General features: G+C 37.6%; 1 protein-coding gene across 4 annotated transcripts in view; it reads left to right on the top strand.

The window, feature by feature from the left end:
• CDK8 (cyclin dependent kinase 8) overlaps positions 1–18,732 on the top strand; it is a 140,450-nt gene extending 121,718 nt beyond the window's left edge. For 3 of the 4 annotated variants that reach the window (XM_039473339.2, XM_003919732.3, XM_074387918.1), the window contains 7 exons: positions 6,991–7,134; positions 9,508–9,577; positions 10,385–10,457; positions 13,766–13,863; positions 14,735–14,813; positions 14,932–15,090; positions 17,451–18,732. In XM_039473339.2, coding sequence (XP_039329273.1) covers positions 6,991–7,134; positions 9,508–9,577; positions 10,385–10,457; positions 13,766–13,863; positions 14,735–14,813; positions 14,932–15,090; positions 17,451–17,576 — 749 coding nt within the window. In that variant the 3' untranslated portion in view covers positions 17,577–18,732. The remainder of the gene's footprint in view (positions 1–6,990; positions 7,135–9,507; positions 9,578–10,384; positions 10,458–13,765; positions 13,864–14,734; positions 14,814–14,931; positions 15,091–17,450) is intronic. The other variant, XM_010333855.3, reaches the window with a different exon arrangement.
• Positions 18,733–19,635: the final 903 nt, after the last annotated feature.

Genomic DNA, 19,635 nt, shown 5'->3' with positions numbered 1-19,635 from the left:
CTTGGAGTAACCTCTAAATGCCGGAAGGCCCAAGTCTTTCCTCTGAGGCCAAAGTCTTCAGGGAAGAATCCTCCAACTTTTGGCCTATGCTGTATGTACCTGGCAGCCCCAGGCTGATGATAGAGAGTAGGGAGGAGGATCAGCTCCGCCTGTTCAAATACAGACTTTGTAGCTGGTATTTCCAAGAACAAAATCTTCGCAGCATTATAAGGGAAGTCTGCTTTCCACTCAGCAACAGCACTGTGTCCTGACACCTCTGAACTGTCTTGTCTGCTTTCTGTCTTCTAGCCTCCACGTGGCCAGTTTATTCTTTTCATTCAGACCTTAGTGAAAATAGTACCTCTTCAGAGAGAACTTCCTAGATCACATAGGTACCCTACCTCCCCCTTCACACTTCCTTCGGCCTTATTGTCTTCATTGACTCAAAGGGTATTTAAAATCCGTCAACAGATAGACCTCACCTCACTATTCACCATTGTAAGCCAGTGCCTACTAGTACCTACTGAGAACTGAATTTTCTTTGTTCAATAGGTGAGTGAATCTTGTCTCTGACAGTCTCCTCCTGTTCTTGTTACGATGCATTTACACTTTTATTACTTTGTAGTCAATTACATACAGACTCGAGAAGGGAAAAGAAGCAGTGTTTGTGTGCTTTTCCCCATGTTAATCTTGAATCCAATATGTTTTTTCCAAAACTCTTTATGTTCATTAATCTTCATGCATGCTTTAAGGTCACATTTTATTTTACAGAAAAGTCAGTTAGATATGGGGATTCTCTATACCATCTTTGTAACTTTTCTATAAATACAAAATTATTAATATTTAGTTTTTAAGTCAGTTAAAAGGAAGAATAAGGAATATTTATTTCAGTCCTATTTTGGAATACATGTTATCACCTAAATACATATTTGGGTATCTTTTTTGCAAGTGTACTCTAAATGCATTTGAGGTCATATATAAACTAATATGATACACAGATATTTTTTCCACTTGGAAAATGAATATTTAAAAGCAGTGTTACTTTTAGTAAAGCATATTAACAAACTATATAAACAAGAAAGTGATTGCCTAATCTTATTTCCTATTCACTGAACACCTGAGACTTGAATTGATCTAAATTGAGAAAAATCAGCTATAGCATACTATCACAGAAACTTGTGACTCTGGCTCATTGTTTATTATCTTCTTATTTTTCCTGAGAGGCTTATGTTTTATTGGAAGCATTAAGATTTATGTAACCTTTTATTCACTAGGATATTCCACAGTCCAGCAGTTCTACTGTAGGGTGTGTGCCACAAAGCTAAACTACCAGCACTTAAGAAGGTAGATTCCCTTGTCCCAATGGCTGCATGATTTGGAAGAGAGAAGGTCTTTCTTCATGTTTTCTCCCTCATTCTCCTCACCAGCATAAGCACTTATTTGGTAACTACTTTGTAAACTTTTTAAAACTTAGGTGGAACAAATATGAATTCCAATTATGGGCCTTACCCTGAAGAGATTTACAATCCAGTTGAGAAGACAGTATGAATATATGCATACAATAATTTAGTCTGGCACTCTGGGGATGTGTTTATGCATTTAGTGCGTTAGCCTCAGTTTCTGAAAATGATAATTTTGCCTGAGTCGTCTCTTAGATCTTCCTCAACTCTAAAAGTTCTGCACTTTTATTTATTTATTTAGAGACAGAGTCTCGCTCTGTCACCCAGGCTGTAGTGCACTGGTGCAATCTTGGTTCACCACAACCTCTGCCTCCCAGGTTCAAGCGATTCTGTTTCAGCCTCCCAAGTAGCTGGGATTACAGGCAGGTGCCACCACACCCAGCTAATTTTTGTATTTTTAGTAGAGACGGGGTTTCGCCATATTGCCCAGGCTGGTCTCAAACTCCTGACCTCAAGTGATCTGCCCACCTTGGCCTCCCAAAGTGCTGGGATTACAGGTGTGAGCTACCACACCCAGCCAAAAAGTTCTAAGCTTTTAAATAGAAACAGCTGCCTTCTGAGGTCAGGAAGTTACAGAGGGAACTGACTTGGGTGCAAATGATTGAAAACCAGGGTCAGTGCCATTTTCTTAGGAGTGGTGATCCCAGCTCACACTGTCATCTAGTGTACACCTACTTGCCCAAAATCAATCTTGGAAAACACTTTCTTCTACTGAAACATTGATTCAAAATTTATAATGTGCACAAACAATTTTTAATTCAGGTTCTTAAAAATAAGGCCAGGTGGGGCCGGGCGCGGTGGCTCAAGCCTGTAATCCCAGCACTTTGGGAGGCCGAGGCGGGTGGATCACGAGGTCGAGAGATCAAGACCATCCTGGTCAACATGGTGAAACCCCGTCTCTACTAAAAATACAAAAAATTAGCTGGGCATGGTGGCTCGTGCCTGTAATCCCAGCTACTCAGGAGGCTGAGGCAGGAGAATTGCCTGAACCCAGGAGGCGGAGGTTGCGGTGAGCCGAGATAGTGCCATTGCACTCCAGCCTGGGTAACAAGAGCGAAACTCCGTCTCAAAAAAAAAAAAAAAAAAAGGCCAGGTGCAATGGCTCACACCTGTAATCCCAGTGTTAGATATAGTGAACTCCAAGTTTCTCTTCAAAGAATCAGTATGACAGTATGTTCAGCTCTCTTATTCTTAATTCTCCATTTTAAAGTTAACTTTCTGGTTCTCTTCACCCCCTTGCCTCTAGTTTTAGTAAACAACTTTCCCACCAGTTCTAATCAGTAGTTCACATCTGTTCCCCTGGTCACCTGCTTTGACCTGAGTCATGCCTGAGTCACTCCTAGTCACCTGCTCTGACCTGTTCTGTAACCGTCCTTCCTGCCAAACTACCCAGCCCGCCACTCTGGCTTGTACCCTTGCTCTCTTTAAAATAGCCAATCAGAGTTAGCTTAGACTGTGTGGTCTAACCTGAGCCAGTAGGGGAACGACACAGCAGTAGACGCTACCTGCATCAGGAGTAAGAACCCCTTCCCCTCCCTTGTCCAGGTGTGCACTAGCCATTGCTCCATCTGTGAGACATTCCCTTCTATAGAAGTAAATTGCCTTGCTGAGAAAATTTATATTTGAGTGCTACTTATTTTGCAGCACCAAAAATTTACATACAACACCAACACTTTGGGAGGCTGAGGTAGGGCATTCGAGATCAGCGTTGCCAACATGGTGAAACCACATCTTTACTAAAAATATAAAAATTAGCTGGGCAAGCAGCTGTAATCCCGTTTGCTCGGGAGGCTGAGGCAGGAGAATTACTTGAACCAGGAGGCAGAGGTTGCAGCGAGCCCAGATCATTCCACTGCACTTCAGCCTGGGTGGCAGAGTGAGACTGTCTAAAAAAAAAATAAGAATAAGGAAGTACAAAATGAAACCTTTTCCTTAATACCAGCCTCTACCACATAATCGCATTCCTCCTGTCTCCTGCAAAGGTAGCCTAAAAATTGAGTAAAATGCTCAACAAATTTCTCACACCACCATTAAAGCTGCTTACCAAGAACTTCCCCAGCATTTTGACTTCCCTGTCTGATAGCTGAATTGTGAACAGGTGATAGAAGAGCCTTTCTAGTTGAACATATATATATATATAATTCGCTGAATACATTCCATTTAGTGAAGGGGTTAAATCTGTTACTGAAGCTACTAAGAGGGAACAAAAGCATAGGGAAGAAAATCTGATCAGAACACATCCAACTCACATGTGCCCCCTCTGCTACAAACGGAGTTTCGTGCTGTGGTCATTTATTCCAGTGTACAGACTGCAAGCTGAGTCACTAAACCAAAGAGAGGAAATAATAAGTTAGTAAACATTGTAATCCCAGGAACAAAGTTTAATTCAGTTTTGAGTGTTTTTTGGTTTTTTGTTTATTTGTTTGTCTGATTTACTTTGGGGAGAAAGCTAAAAAAGGAGTGTCAATCTCTAATTCAGTGCCACTAAAGTAATCTTAAAAGTCTTACTAAAGTATTGACTTTTAGGCTCAGGTGTTTGTCCTCAAATAGCTGAATGGCCACTAAATGTGAGGCATTCTGCTAAGTGGGAAATACACATTAAAATAGAGAAAATGAGAATTTTTTTCCCTTTTATCAGAATAAGAAGCCTGCTATTAATACACTTGTTGATTCAAATATTACTGAGCAAATTCTTTTTCTCCTCCCAAATTTGATCTGTGTAGCATGCCAATTCCTACTATTTCCTTTGCCTGGCTAGCTCAGTAGCTACCTATGAGCATCACACATTTTGAGAAGTAGATGAAATTTATGTTTTTAATTTGGAAAGCCATTTTGTAAGGACTTTGACAGACAGGTAAACACTGAAGAGACTTTCTATTAATTTGGCACAATCTGGGAAAAAAAAAAAAAAAGACAAGATAGGAAGGAGAAACTTATTTACAAGAATTAGAAATTTATCTGAAAGAGCCTGATCAGCTGACTCAAAGTTCATGATTAATGTATAGGTCAGGATTTTGAAGAAAGGAAGAATGGTAAAATTGATAAAGGTGAGAAAGAATAACAGATACAAAGAAAGAAGAGTTACTAGATGGGAGATAAGGTTCAATAAACTATTTTTCCTGATGACCTGACTTTTTCTTTTAAAAGCAGTGTAGCTTTGCATACATTTTTTTTTCTGTGAAATGGGGTCTTGCTATGTTGTCCAGGCTGGATTCAAACTCCTGGGCTCAAGCTATCCTCCCGCCTCAGCCTCTTGAGTAGCTGGGATTACAGGCATATGCCACTATGCTCAGCTAAGAGCAGTGTAGCTTTTATTGTAGTTAAACTGCTTACCTTTCATCTTCCTTTACATATTTTATTTTCTTCTTTGGAATTTTTAATTATTAACCAGATGAATTGTTACAGTGTTTATTGGGTGTGCTTCAAGTAGAATTTTAAACATGCAAAGCGATCCAATTCCTCATTCCTTTTTATGATCCTACTTAGCTGCCTATGTGGCCATTGATTATCAAAGGTGAGATTTATAGGGCATACCCATAAAAGAATAATCACAAATTAATTAATTTTACCATTTACCTTTTGATGCCAAAAACAAAATAGGTTGGCCTGTATTTCTTGATGAAACTTTGCCATATGGTGGCATTGGTTAGGCTTGGTTCTCTGATACGTAAATACAATGTCTTTTTTTTTTTTTTTTGAGACGGAGTTTCGCTCTTGTTACCCAGGCTGGAGTGCAATGGCGCGATCTCGGCTCACCGCAACCTCTGCCTCCTGGGTTCAGGCAATTCTCCTGCCTCAGCCTCCTGAGTAGCTGGGATTACAGGCACGCGCCACCATGTCCAGCTAATTTTTTGTATTTTTTTAGTAGAGACGGGGTTTCACCAAGTTGACCAGGATGGTCTCGATCTCTTGACCTTGTGATCCACCCGCCTCGGCCTCCCAAAGTGCTGGGATTACAGGCTTGAGCCACCGCGCCCGGCCTCATTTTCTAAAATCACTTGCTGCAGTCAAAGTGTGAATCTTTAAGTAAATAGATGAATAACTTGTAACTTGTAACTTTGAAATGTAAATGTGTATAATTTTAGATTAAGTTAAATGTCTCTATTCCAGTGTTGGAATTTAGAAATTCTCATTTTAGTTTTTTTTTTCATTTCCTGTTTAAATGATGGTTATTAACATATCTGAATAATCAGCTTTGATAAAATAGTAATTTTTATTTGTCCCCTTTGGTTTTTTATATTTGTCACAGGTATTGGTGAGGTCAGTCAAAAACCGTGTGTTGAGGGTCTGCTATGTGCACACCATGGTACTTAGTGTAGGATTTGTTAAGAGTAGAAATGAAATATGTTCAGTTTTAAATTCTAAATTGGCAAATAGATCTTACCTCTACTAATAGTTCTTTTGAGTACTTATTTAATATGAATGAAAGTAAGTTTGTATCTTGTGAATGAAAGGAATTTACTTTGTTGTGTACAGAGAAGCCCATTTGCCTGGTTTTTGTCAATAATTCATTTGAATTTATGACCCCTTTTTTTTTCGAGACTGAGTCTCACTCTGATGCCCAGGCTGGAGGGCAGTGGCACAATCTTGGCTCACTGCAGCCTCTACCTCCTGTGTTCAGGCAGTTCTCCTGCCTCAGCCTCAGGAGTAACTGGGACTGTAGGCACGTGCCGCCATGCCCTGCTAATTTTTATATTTTTATTGGAGACACGGTTTCACCATGTTGACCAGGCTGGTCTTGATCTTTTGACCTCATCGATCCACCCACATTGGCCGAAAGTGCTGGGCTTACAGGCGTGTGCCATTGCGCCTGGCCAAATTTATAACCTATGTTAACAGTAGTATTTTGCTTTTGTTTCCTGTCCTTCATGTTAAATACCAAAATTTGTAAACTCGCACACTGCTGTGGCATCAAGAACCGCTTTGAAAGAAAAACTGTGAAAGTAGAAATGCTGTTAATTATTAGACTTTTTGAGGTCAGGCATTGTTTCTTGGTGGGGTACCACCTTACTCATTAGCGCTAACATGAGAGGATAATTATTAGACCTTACAAATTAGCAAGTAAATAAAATAAAAAATATTTTCTCAAAAAAATTATGCTGATTGTGTTAGGTGAGTGCCCAAATTCAAAGACAGTTTGGGTTTTCCGTTTGTTTTTGTTTAGTTTTCTTTGGTTGTAGTTCCCATGCTCCACATGCAGCTTTACTGTATTTCATAGAAAAGGTATCATCTGGGGCATTGAAAACTCACCAAAAATCCAGCCAATACATTTAGTTGGGCCTATGGTGAAACCATTGGGTGGTATGGAGATACACAGAATGAAAAATTGGGATGGGTGGCATGGGAATATATACTCACAATAATGTTTTATGGTTGTTAGTAATTATAATTGCTTAGGAATTAAAATGAGTTACTAGGGAAAGAAAGAAGAAAACACTCCCCAAGAAAATAAAAATGCATTTTCTTTTGGAAAGAACCACTTTATTTTCCACCTTTCTTTTTCTTTTTTCCTTGCCTTTTTTTCTTTCTTTTTTTTTCTTTTTGTTTTAAGATATTTGGGCTATAGGGTGTATATTTGCAGAACTACTTACGTCAGAACCAATATTTCACTGTCGACAAGAGGACATCAAAACTAGTAATCCTTATCACCATGACCAGCTGGACAGAATATTCAATGTAATGGGATTTCCTGCAGGTACACATTATACGTTTTTGTTTTTGTTTTTAAATCACTGTTGTTTGAACTTAGATGTCTTCGTTGGAGAGGTATATATTTTTAGCTGATGAAAGCTGTTTTTTGACTACATTTATCAAAGATCCTTAGAAACAGCAAAATTTGTAGAGTTTACATATTGGCATGAAAATACGAGTTTCCTGAATTTGAGGATCGTATTTTTGTTTCATTTTGTTTTGCTTTTTTGTTTTGTTGTTTGATATTTGAAATGATAATATATTTACAATATCTGTATTTAAAAGGTATCTTTAGCTCTTAGCAGTAGAAACTATAAATGAATTCAGTAGAAATTTTTTTCTGTCGGTAAATAGAAAACTGCCTCTATATGGCATTCAAATATAAATTTTGAACATTATTTCTATTTAGGGCACTATACAGAATTACATTGTATTGAATAATAGCACTTACGTCTTCTCTTAGAACAGTCACAGTGTGAGTGAGAGTCATAGTACTCCACAGTGAGTTAGCCTGCTGTCTCGCAGCAGAGGTGGTTTACATGTATCCCATCCCTGGCATTAGATCTCTCCAACTGTATCTCAATCCCTAGTTATACTACAGAACTGTAGTCACCAAAAACTGCTCAGAGGTCCAAAATAAAGGGAAAATTTGTTTAAAACACCTAAATTTTGGCTAATCAAGTACTTAGCAGAATGTTTTTCTTATTAGAAATATTTCTCAGGTCACTATAACTCAAGACTAATACAGATAATATCTGAGAGTTTTAATTCTACATTCCCTTGTAAAGGTGTTAATTATCAGTCAATGCCGAATAACTACATAGATACTGCCTTTCTCCAAAATTGGTCTCAATTTGGGGAAGACCTCTGTGGTGATGGGAATTTTATTCAATAAATATTTATTGAGTACCTGCCATGTGCCAGGCACCATCTTAAGCAAAAAGTTACTAATGATGTAACAGATACGATTATTGCCCTCTTGGAGTTTACATTGTACTGCTATATGTAGAATGTTTAAAAAGTAGGTATGGTTTGAGTGGAGACAGATGAATTATCTTTCCTTCCTGCTTCTGAATGTGTCTACCATTTCTGAGCCTACGGGCAAGGCATAGCTTCTGTGAGGGAGTAGATGAAATGAGAACGTCTATCAGCCACTCTTAATGTGTGGTTCGGAGGTTAGGGTGGTTTATAAAGGAAGCTTGAAAAGCAGGCAGCAGAGGTTAGATTTGATAGGTAAAGAATGAGAATCCATAAGTTCTTGAGTGCAGAGATGTGATTTATGTTGTTTTAGAAAGATTAGTAAGGTGGTGGTAGGTAAAAGTCAATTAAAAAGAGGCAACTGAAATCGGAAACCAGCTGTAGCAGTGCTGCAGACATAGAGTGAGAATGATAATAAGGATGGAGAACCCTTTAGGCAGATGGAAATGTTTTATAGGAAGTGTGTAAGTGAGGGAAAACTGAAAGAATATCTTAAGATTTTTGGCTTGAGAAATTGGAGCCAGGAAATAGTTAAGGAGAAAATTCCATTTAGGAGGGTAAGTGTATATGTACCTTACAGTATGTGATGTCTTTGGAGGATAGTTACTAAATATTTTTACAAGTTCAAAGAAAAGCAAGCCTCTAAAGGCCATTTAAAAGCTAAAGGTGCTGTTAAGCTGCCTGTCACAGTGCTGTGAACCTAGTAGACTCTCAGGAAGACCCATTGGCAGTGATGAAGAAAACAAGTCACGTCGCATGTATTGTTTGAGCCCCTCTGATGCCAGCAAAAGTAGCTGAAACATTTTGTACTTAACGTATTTAGGAGCTGGGGTTGTTTTGGGTAATGTTATTGAGACTAGCCAAAGTACCAGCTGACTTATTAATATACTAATTATATCCTACCCTATTCTACTGCAGATAGTTATTACTGCTTACATTGATTGTCTGTGTAAAGAAATATATTTAGGAAGGTGAAAGGAGGGCTGCCTCATAAAAAGAAGTATAGTTTAAAGCCGCTGAGGGGAAGATCTTAGATTTCTCATTGAAGCAATTAGTTACTGATTTAACCAAGAAATTTGGTATAAAGGGGAAAATAAGTGGTTTTACTTATAGAAATAGGACTATTTAATAAGAGAAATAGAGATATTTATAACTCATTCGTCACTAAGGATAGCAATTGAGGCAGCTTATAGTAAAACACAGAAAGTAGGCAGTTTAAAATTTAAAAAGATAAACAGGTATCTAAAGTTATACAAGGGATAAGGAATTGTGTTTATAGTTTAAGATGTTTGCTGTCACTGAACATTTATTTGAAATCTGAGCTTTCTTTGTGGAGGTTGAATGTACAGGAAATACAATGAACTTAGGCAACATAAAAATTTATCAATGTATTTCACAGATAAAGATTGGGAAGATATAAAAAAGATGCCTGAACATTCAACATTAATGAAAGATTTCAGAAGAAATACGTAAGTTGGGGAAAAAAAAGACCCTTTGTTGATTTTTGCTTTACCAGAATACCCAATGTAAGACTTAATATTCAACATAATAAAATAATCAATATAAGATTACTCTAATAAATAATTTTACTTATTTACTTTAATAAATATTTTTTATGATGGCAGTCTTCATTTCTTAAGATGCTTAAATGATTATATACAAAAGTGACTAATATTAGCAGCTGATTTGGATATAAGAAAAAAATTTATTTCTTTCCATATTTACTACTTTTTGGAAGCTAGGCATTAGTGAGAAGTGTCACAGCTGAATAAATAAAAGTCTAAAATAAACTTTGCTAATAGCCACTTGCTTACCAATCTAGGTTATAGTAATTTTAAGCAAGTTTTAACAGAGAAGAATGAACATTTTACCTATTTACAATGCAAAGCCAGGGATTGGAAGAGTCTAGTTTATATACCTATAACAAAAATATTTTACTTTACACTTATTGGTAAGGCTGAATTAAACTTCTGACCCAGATGTTATTTAAAATAATTGTTAAAATTCATGTGAAAAAAAAAAAAAAAGCTATTTAATGTCTGTTATTTGTGAAATTGTCTTACATTTAATCATTGGTATCCATTCAAAAGTGACCATTATGGATATTGAATGAAATATAAAATTGATTTAATTCTACTCATTTTATGCTTATTATACTATTTTCAATATATATTTTATATCAGTTATGATCAAAATAATTCTCATCAAAAGGACTTAAGCCAATGTAAAATTAACCTCAAGTCTAATATAGCTATTTCATAGTATTTCTCTTTCAGGTATACCAACTGCAGCCTTATCAAGTATATGGAAAAACATAAAGTTAAACCAGATAGTAAAGCATTCCACTTGGTAAGCTTTAGATAACAGTATTAATGAAATGTATTGTTTTCCCTAATTGACTAGCCCAACTAAGGCTTTTGTGGATCAGTTTATATGGTTACTTAGCACTCAGAGTGCTTTCGTGATAAATGCAGAGATCTTGTTAGTGCATACCAATAAAGACAAAGTATTTGCTTTTCCAAACTCATATCATGGTTTGACAGACTAATGCATGGGCACATTAGATTTTCTAAAGATAGTGATGGTAAGAAATCTGTCAAAACATTTATAAAATTATATGTATTGTTTCTTACCTGCTACTTTAAATTTTTAAAATTACCAGAGAAGTATCAAGAAGAAAATAGTCTCACAGTTGATAATTAGATTGTTTTGTATTTTAGCTCTTTGAAAGACTGTTTACAAAGTTCTTAACTTCCACAATACCTCTTATAACCTTAAATGTTAACAGTCCTTCAGTGATTATATGTGCTATTTGATTTTTCTGGAAGATTGTGACAGATACCATATTTATCAATGTGTAATGGAAAAATGATTTAACCTAGAATCTAATTAAATCCGTGCACTAACAAGGTAATTTGTGATGAAATTATATTCACCATTATGAACTTAATTTTGTTTACAATAAAATTTCCATTGTTACAGCATAATAATTAAAAATGTTTTTCAGTTTTATGTTTCCAGAAGAAGGTTTATAACACATAAAGGGGGAGTTTGGGGAAGCAAGTTATATTTTGCTTGGCTTGAAATTCTTTTAATTCTTATTCCCAAGTTCTTAAATGAGAATTCTTTCACCTTGAAAAGTTAAAATTTTCCTTTATTACAACCAGGCTACTTGGCAAACATTTCTTCTGTTCTACTTCTGTTTCTCCTTTTTCTTCTCCTCCTCCTACTTCTTCTCCTTCTATATTTTCTACTTACTATTACCTCAGTTCACATTTTATGTCATGTATTTCATATCTTAGCAATTTAAAAAGTCATCCTTAACCTACTATATTACCACACAGTCTATTATCCAAGTAATAGTTTATTACAACGTACTTACAGTAGGACCCAAATTAGAGGTTTAAGTTAGATCCTTCAAAATTATGGATGTACTGATTCTAATAAAATAATGATAGTAGCAGTAGATTAGAAGTCATGACTTAGGAGAATTATTATTCTCCTTGATTCCCTGATACTCATTATAGTCTGAGACAGCTCTGCCTACCGTCACCACTAAAGCTCTGGAGCTGTACCTTCCTTGTAGCTTATTTGCTTGTTTTTACCAGGGTGACCCATCTTAATTGGAAGTAATCTTCAGTAGTCCCTTATGAAAGCCCTGGTATAATTCCATTAAAACTGTTGAGTATTTTAAACAGCAAATTCAGGCCTTTCCTCCTTAAAAATAAAATTGTGCTTTCTCTGAAATATCAGATCATGAAAATTAAATTTTAATCTCACCATTCTTTTTATCTGCATCTTAAAATATATGGTATCTTTTTATCCTCTAAAATTTGTCATCTCTCTTTAAGTCTTTTTTTTTTTTCCTTTGAGACACAGTTTCACTCTGTCAGCCAGGCTAGAGTACAGTGGCACATTCTTGACTCACTGCAACCTCTGCCTCCAGGTTTCAAGCGATTCTCATGACTCAGCCTCCCCAGTAGCTGGGATTGCAGGCACTTGCCATCATGCCCAGCTAATTTTTGTATTTTTAGTAGAGATGGGGTTTCACCATGTTGACCAGTCTGGTCTCAAATTCCTGACCTCAGATGATCCACCCATGTTGGCCTCCCAAAGTGCTGGGATTACAGGCGTGAGCCATCACGCCTGGCCTCTTTTAAGTCTTAATGCGTCTGTCAGCTCCTTGGTTTTCAAAGTGCACTCTCAGTCCAGCAGCATAGCACCAAGTAGGACCACGTTGGAAATGCAGGCTTTTGCCTCCTGTTCACATCTACCAATCAGAAACTCTGTGAGGAGGGCCCAGCAGGCTGTCTTAAGAAGTTCTCCAGGTGATTCTGATGCATCCTAAAGTCTGAAAGCCACTGCATTAGATCAGAGTATAAACTAAGAGACCACATATTAGAATCCAGTTGAATACACCATGTTTTAACTAAAAAATACTGAATCTTCACATTCATGTGGCTTTATAGCAATAATAATAATAACAGCAAGCACTTACATAGTACTTTCGTTGCTCTAGGCACCATTATAATTACTCTCCATGTATTAACTCATTTAATCCTGAAAACAGTAGGTACTATTTTTCATCTCCATTTGACAAATGAGGTAACAAAAATATTAAGTAACTTATCCACTGTCACTCAGCTGATAAATGTTGCATCAGGATTTGAATGGAGCAATCGACTTTCAGAGTCTCCACTCATCACACAACTCTGTACTTTATAAGCTGTGTATCACCGTTTTTATTTAGACTAGAACAGCACTGCACAGTAGAACTTTCTGTTATGATCTGCGCAATGCAGTGGTGGAGCCAGTAGCCACATTTCGCTCCTGAAATGTGCCTGGTGTGATGGGGAGATTGACTTTTTTATTTAATTCAGTTTTAATTAACTTGGATCTAAATCGCTACATGTGTTAGTGTATTATTTGTGTAACAACAGCTTTTTTTCTTAATAGAAAAAGAATAGAAAATATAAGGTTTTTGGTCTTGTTCTCAATTGGATAAAGTAATTTAGCTAATGGCGGGGGTGGGGAGCATTTGTTTAGTCAGAAAACACAAGCAAGAGTAAAACAAGTGAGGTTATGAATATTGGAATGACTGAAGTGTGAATTACTACATTAAATTTAACAACTAGGGGTTTTTGTTGTTAATTGGAATGAGTATTTTCCAAATTTTGGTGTTACTCACGAGAAATACATATTCCCAAGGCCACGCACAGTGGCTCATGCCTGTAATCCCAGCACTTTGAGAGGCCGAGGTGGGTGGATCACCTGAGGTCAGGAGTTCAAGACCAGCCTGCCCAACATGGTGAAACCCCATCTCTACTAAAAATACAAAAATTAGCCGGGCGTGGCAGCATGCAACTGTAATCCCAGCTGCTAGGTAGGCTGAGGCAGGAGAATCGCTGGAAGCCAAAGGTGGAGGTTGCAGAGAGCCAAGATCATGCCACTGCCCTCCAGCCTGGGCGATAGAGCGAGACTTTGTCTCAAATATATATATATATGTATGTATGTATGTATGTATGTGTGTACACACATGTATACACATATATTATAGAAATTATATTTTCTATATATCTATATAGCCACTTCACATATGTGCTGAAAGATAACTGTGAGAAGCAGTACAGTCATGTTTTTGTGATTTGTGATTTCAGCTTCAGAAGTTGCTCACCATGGACCCAATAAAGCGAATTACCTCAGAACAGGCTATGCAGGATCCCTATTTCTTAGAAGACCCACTTCCTACATCAGAGTAAGCGGCCAAGTTAACTCACCAGCATGATGGAGTTTTTGGAGTATGCTTTCTTCTGGTTGTCAACTCTAAGTTGCTCCTCCTCTTATATGGGAACCCAAGGAAATCCTTTATGACAAGCAAAAATGAGCTCTGCTAATTAACGTGTCATTTAGGGGCTTTCCGGCTAAGCGGCATTCCTGTCCATCCCTTGCTTTAGGAAATGCTGATTACATTAGTTTCCGCAGTGATCCAGCTATTCAGTGGCAGCGTGGTTATGCATGCTGTAGCTCCTTCATCGCACCAAGATTGCTTCCTGCCTGAATGGACCAGTCAACTTTCAGAGTCTCCACTCATCACACAACTCTGTACTTTATACGCTGTTTCATGTTCTCAAATTGCTACAATTTGAGAACATGAAACAGCGTATAAAGTACAGAGTTACAGTTTCACGTTCCCAAAGTTAGTTTCATGTTCCCAAATTGCAAATATCATTCCCAGATGTGTCCCTATACCATCCTTTGTTTTATTAATAAATGTAGTAGGAAGGGTAAAACAAAAATTGTCTTTGAATTGTGACACGTTTCAGCTGGAATCTGTACTTTGGCTGTAGTAATAAAAGAGTATTGCTGGGCTAAAAGAAGAAAGCTGAATCATACTCGATGATTATTAATCATTTGTACACAGCTCAAGCCCTCAAGTAGCCTGCTGTAATGTTACTAGTTACAAAGAAAAGATTGATTTTGTCACAGCTGCATGAAAGGTGCTTATATTTGCAAATGTGGAGACAAAGTTCATCTTAAAAGATTAAGATGAGAATCTCCTAAATGAAGCATTTGGAATACTGATTCGTATACCAGAAACTGTTTTTCTCTCTTTTTCTTACTATCAGCGTTTTCGCCGGTTGTCAGATCCCTTACCCAAAACGAGAATTTTTAACGGAAGAAGAGCCTGATGACAAAGGAGACAAAGTAAGTATTAAAGTGCTGTTGGCGGCTTCTCGCCTCACCAGTGACTCTGTAATGCCTTCCGTCGTGGGCACCTTTTGTTCTCCCTCTGAGCTGAACTTTTTTTGTTTAACCAATTGAGAAGAACCAGCAGCAGCAGCAGGGCAATAACCACACTAATGGAACTGGCCACCCAGGGAATCAAGACAGCAGTCACACACAGGGACCCCCGTTGAAGAAAGTGAGAGTTGTTCCTCCTACCACTACCTCAGGTGGACTCATCATGACCTCAGACTATCAGGTATTCCAAGTTTATTTTGTATTGACTGCATGTCAGTGTTTACATACGGGTTTATGATCATGGGAAAATGTGATTTAATTGAGAAATACTGACATCTGTATACTGAGGGAAGTACATTGACATGAAATGTTACTGGCATGGAAAAGTACTGACAGTGGTATAGTAGCAAGGGTTTAGACTTTTGAACCAGACTTGGAGTGATCAAATACAAACTACGTAATTTATTAACTGTGTGACCTTGGACAAGTAGGATAATATCTCCTGGCTTTAGTTTTTTCATCTGTAAAATGAGACTAGCAAAACCTAACTTGCAGCTGCTGTCAAATTAGACATGAAGTATCTTAACACCTAGCTTGCAGTAGGAGCTTGGAATCTATTGTTTTGAAACAGTATTCCACAGCAATTAAGAACATAGGCTTTCAGATCCCAGTCTGGCCACTTACTTCTCTGTATCCTTGACTAAGTGATTCAGATGTTCCCAGTTTCCATGTTTGTAGACTGTGGATAATAATCAATATGAAGCTGTAGTAAGGATTAAATGAGATAACTCTGGGAGGTAAGTATTTGTTGGCATTTCAGGAAACTGAGGCTTGCAGAGGTTAAATAACTTTCACATGGACTCCCAGCAAGCCAGTTGTAGATGCAGGAACATACTTTGATCTGACCACAAAGGCTGTTCTCTTGCCTGCTATGGATCCTATCATGGAATTGTCAGTTAATGTTGTGAAAATTGTATACCACCTCCCTTTGTCTTCTGCTTGTTCTAACCGTATTCCCAAGGACACTGGGTTTCAGTGTTGGAAGGATACTGAAAACTTGACCAATTAGAATTATTTACATACCAAAAGAGAGAGAGAGAGATGTTGTGAAACTGATAAGGAAGGTCCCCAGTGTCCGTTAGGGTACTTTCAGAATTAGGTAATTAACTCTTTCCTTTCGTTAGGGAAGAAGTCCAGCCCATCACACCATAGAAATCTTTGTGTGAGTCATAATTCTCTCCTAGTTAGCTAAACAAGGACACTCAGGGCAGACATCTGTGGGAGTGGTTTGTTCCAGTATCTTTTTCTCCCTTTCTGGATGGGAAGAGTGTATCTCTCTTGGCTTACGAATGTGTCTGCACTCGAAGGTGACGGCATCCTTAGAATGAAGCAGAGCAGTGCTCTGACCTTTGCTTCTGGAACCGAGAAAATGATGCCATGCTGCTTTGCTGATCTGATTGTTGTGGTTAGTCTTGTGTGGATGATTTTAAAAATAGTATTTCTGACTATGATTTCATGTGCCCAATCTTTATAAAAGTGTTACTTTTGCTATGATTGGCAGAATTTGGAATTATATGACTTATTAAATATGCTTTGAAAGAGAGAAGTAATAAATTTTGGTTAATCTTTTATATTGTTTGTCTTGGGAGCAAATAGAATGAGAGAGAGGTGTGAGAATGGGAATAAGAATCTAACAGATCAAATTAGAGAAGCTCAAACCATCACATTCTTTCTCTTTGGCCATTTTAGAATTGAGAACACCACCCTTCTTACGTGTCTGCGATTGTATTTTTACTTTTGTATTAAACTTGTAGCAGAAAATAAGATTCAATAGTTTTAAGGGGCCAGGCATAGTGGCTCATGCCCATAATCCCAGTGGTTTACAAGGCTGAGGGGAGGATCACTTGAGGCCAGGAGTTCGAGATCAACCTGTGCAACATAGCGAGACCCTGTTCCTACAAAAAATTTTCTTAAAATCATCTGAGCATGGGGGTGCATGCCTATAATCCTAGCAATTCTTATACCATTACACTCCAGCCTGGGTGATATAGTGGCACCCTGTCTCAAAAGAAAAAAAAAAAAATAGTTGTAAGGGCATAAACATGTATTAATGCCAAACAAATGGATTCTGTGGTACCTTCTCTTACGTTCATTTTTATTCTTTAGTCATGTGTGGGTTGGGGGGGTTTCTACTGAAGAAAGCATGGAAATAAGCTTTGAATTTTTTATGTATACATCATTAAGTTTCTTGTGTAAACAAATTTACTAATTTGCTACTAAGCAAATTTACTAAGTAGATACAAAACAGAATGAAAAGGGCTTACTGCTGTAGAAAAAAAAAATGTATTTGCACAGCGTAGTAATAAGCGTAGGGTTAATATTATTTACTGGCAACATTTCTGACCTTCCTCAAGAGAAGAGGATGTTAAAAGATTGGGGGTTTCTGTCTTTAATTCTAAAGTTAGTATGTAGCACAAAACCTATACATCCTTTCTTCCTTGAAATATAATGATGCTTCAGTCACATACAAGTCTTGCTGCTTGGGATCGAACTGCCCCCTAGAAGCTCCTGAATCACACTTCTCCCTCATCTCCTTTCCAGCGTTCCAATCCACATGCTGCCTATCCCAACCCTGGACCAAGCACATCACAGCCGCAGAGCAGCATGGGATACTCAGCTACCTCCCAGCAGCCTCCACAGTACTCACATCAGACACATCGGTACTGAGCTGCATCGGAATCTTGTCCATGCACTGTTGCGAATGCTGCAGGGCTGACTGTGCAGCTCTCTGTGGGAACCTGGTATGGGCCGTGAGAATGTACTGTACAACCACATCTTCAAAATGTCCAGTAGCCAAGTTCCACCACTTTTCACAGATTGGGGTAGTGGCCTCCAAGTTGTACCTATTTTGGAGTTAGACTTGAAAAGAAAGTGCTAGCACAGTTTGTGTTGTGGATTTGCTACTTCCATAGTTTACTTGACATGGTTCAGACTGACCAATGCATTTTTTCAGTGACAGTCTGTAGCAGTTGAAGCTGTGAATGTGCTAGGGGCAAGCATTTGTCTTTGTATGTGGTGAATTTTTTCAGTGTAACAACATCATCTGACCAATAGTACACACACAAACACAAAGTTTAACTGGTACTTGAAACATACAGTATATGTTAACAAAATAACCAAGACTCAACATGAGATTATTTTGGTACACCTTTCTTTTTAGTGTCTTATCAGTGGGTTGATTCATTTTCTACATTAATCAGTGTTTTCTGACCAAGAATATTGCTTGGATTTTTTTGAAAGTACAAAAAGCCACAGTTTTTCCAGAAAGGTTTCAAAACTCCCAAAGATTAACTTCCAACTTATAAGTTTGTTTTTATTTTCAATCTATGACTTGACTGGTATTAAAGCTGCTATTTGATAGTAATTAAATATGTTGTCATTGATATAAACCTGTTTGGTTCAGCAAACAAACTAAAATGATTGTCATAGACAGTGTTTTATTTTTCCTGTTGGTGTTGCTGATTTGTGAGCATGCTTTAAGATGAAAAAAGCATGAATGATAACTTCCTTAAAAAGGTGCGGCATCCAATTCAAATATTTTTGTCCTGATTTTAAAGCTGGTTGGTGTAGTGCTATTAAAATTTTGTTCAGTTAATTTTCCTTTTGAAAACTTGTTCGCACGTTGTTTAGGGTGCCCTTACTTCAGCAAAGGAGAAGGAATAGGAGAGCCTTAGAATTTTTGAGGAAAAAAAAAACCCTATAACATACAATGTACTGTATCAAGCTATTTTACATGAATGACACAAGTATTCTGAATAAAAAATAATTGAACATTGTTAAAAACAAGGTGTTATGTAATAAATTTATTTTTCATAAATCAAAATATAGAGTCAGCTGTATTTTTTATACATACAAAGAGTTTTTGTTTTAATTTTAAAATATGCCTTAACAAGTGGCCTCTGAAGAAATCTCTTCACTCTTCCTTAATAATACCTATGTGTCTGTTTCCACAGTGGAGTCATGACTGGAGTCTTAGATATGGATCCTTTTTTCTGTTATACTTGGTACCATAATGTAAGATATGAAACACAGACACCTTTCTAATTGGAAGATACTACTATCTAATTGGAAGATTGAAGGTGACCCTTCAGTCGCTGGAATAATTCCTCATCTATTCTGTGTTGTACTGAGAAGGATGTGATTGTTATATCCCTAATAATTCATTTTCCTCCTCCTTCAAAAAATACAGAAGATTAGGGAAAACACTAACATTTTTTCTTAAAAACCCAACTCAGTGATATAAAAACGTTCTAAAACAAAATACCTGAGGAGTCTCCATCCTGATAGGCATAACCATACAGTAAAGGGAATTTCTAGGAGCCGAAATGTCCATTTTAAGTCCTCCGCCCCAGTGCATTCTCAGGATGTATGGATCTGGTTATGAGTTCCCCTTCTGAGCTCCCCCACTCCATAGTTTGGCTTGGGTTTTTTTTTTTTTTTCCTTTTTTTCTTTCTTTCTTTTTTTCCTCCGAGACAGAGTCTCTCTCTGTCGCCCAGGCTGGAGTGCAGTGGCACAATCTCCACTCACTGTATCCTCGGCCTCCTGGGTTCAAGAGATTCTCCTGCCTAAGCCTCCCAAGTAGCTAGGATTATAGGCACCCACCAGCGCACCTGGCTAATTTTTGTATTTTTAGTAGAGAAAGCATTTCAACATGTTGGCCAGGCTGGTCTCAAACACTTGACCTCAAGCGATCGGCCTGCCTTGGCCTCGCAAAGTGCTGGGATT

Source organism: Saimiri boliviensis, chromosome 16 (genome assembly GCF_048565385.1).
Source record: "Saimiri boliviensis isolate mSaiBol1 chromosome 16, mSaiBol1.pri, whole genome shotgun sequence".
Taxonomy (NCBI): domain Eukaryota; kingdom Metazoa; phylum Chordata; class Mammalia; order Primates; family Cebidae; genus Saimiri; species Saimiri boliviensis.
This window is presented reverse-complemented; position numbering and strand designations above follow the sequence as displayed.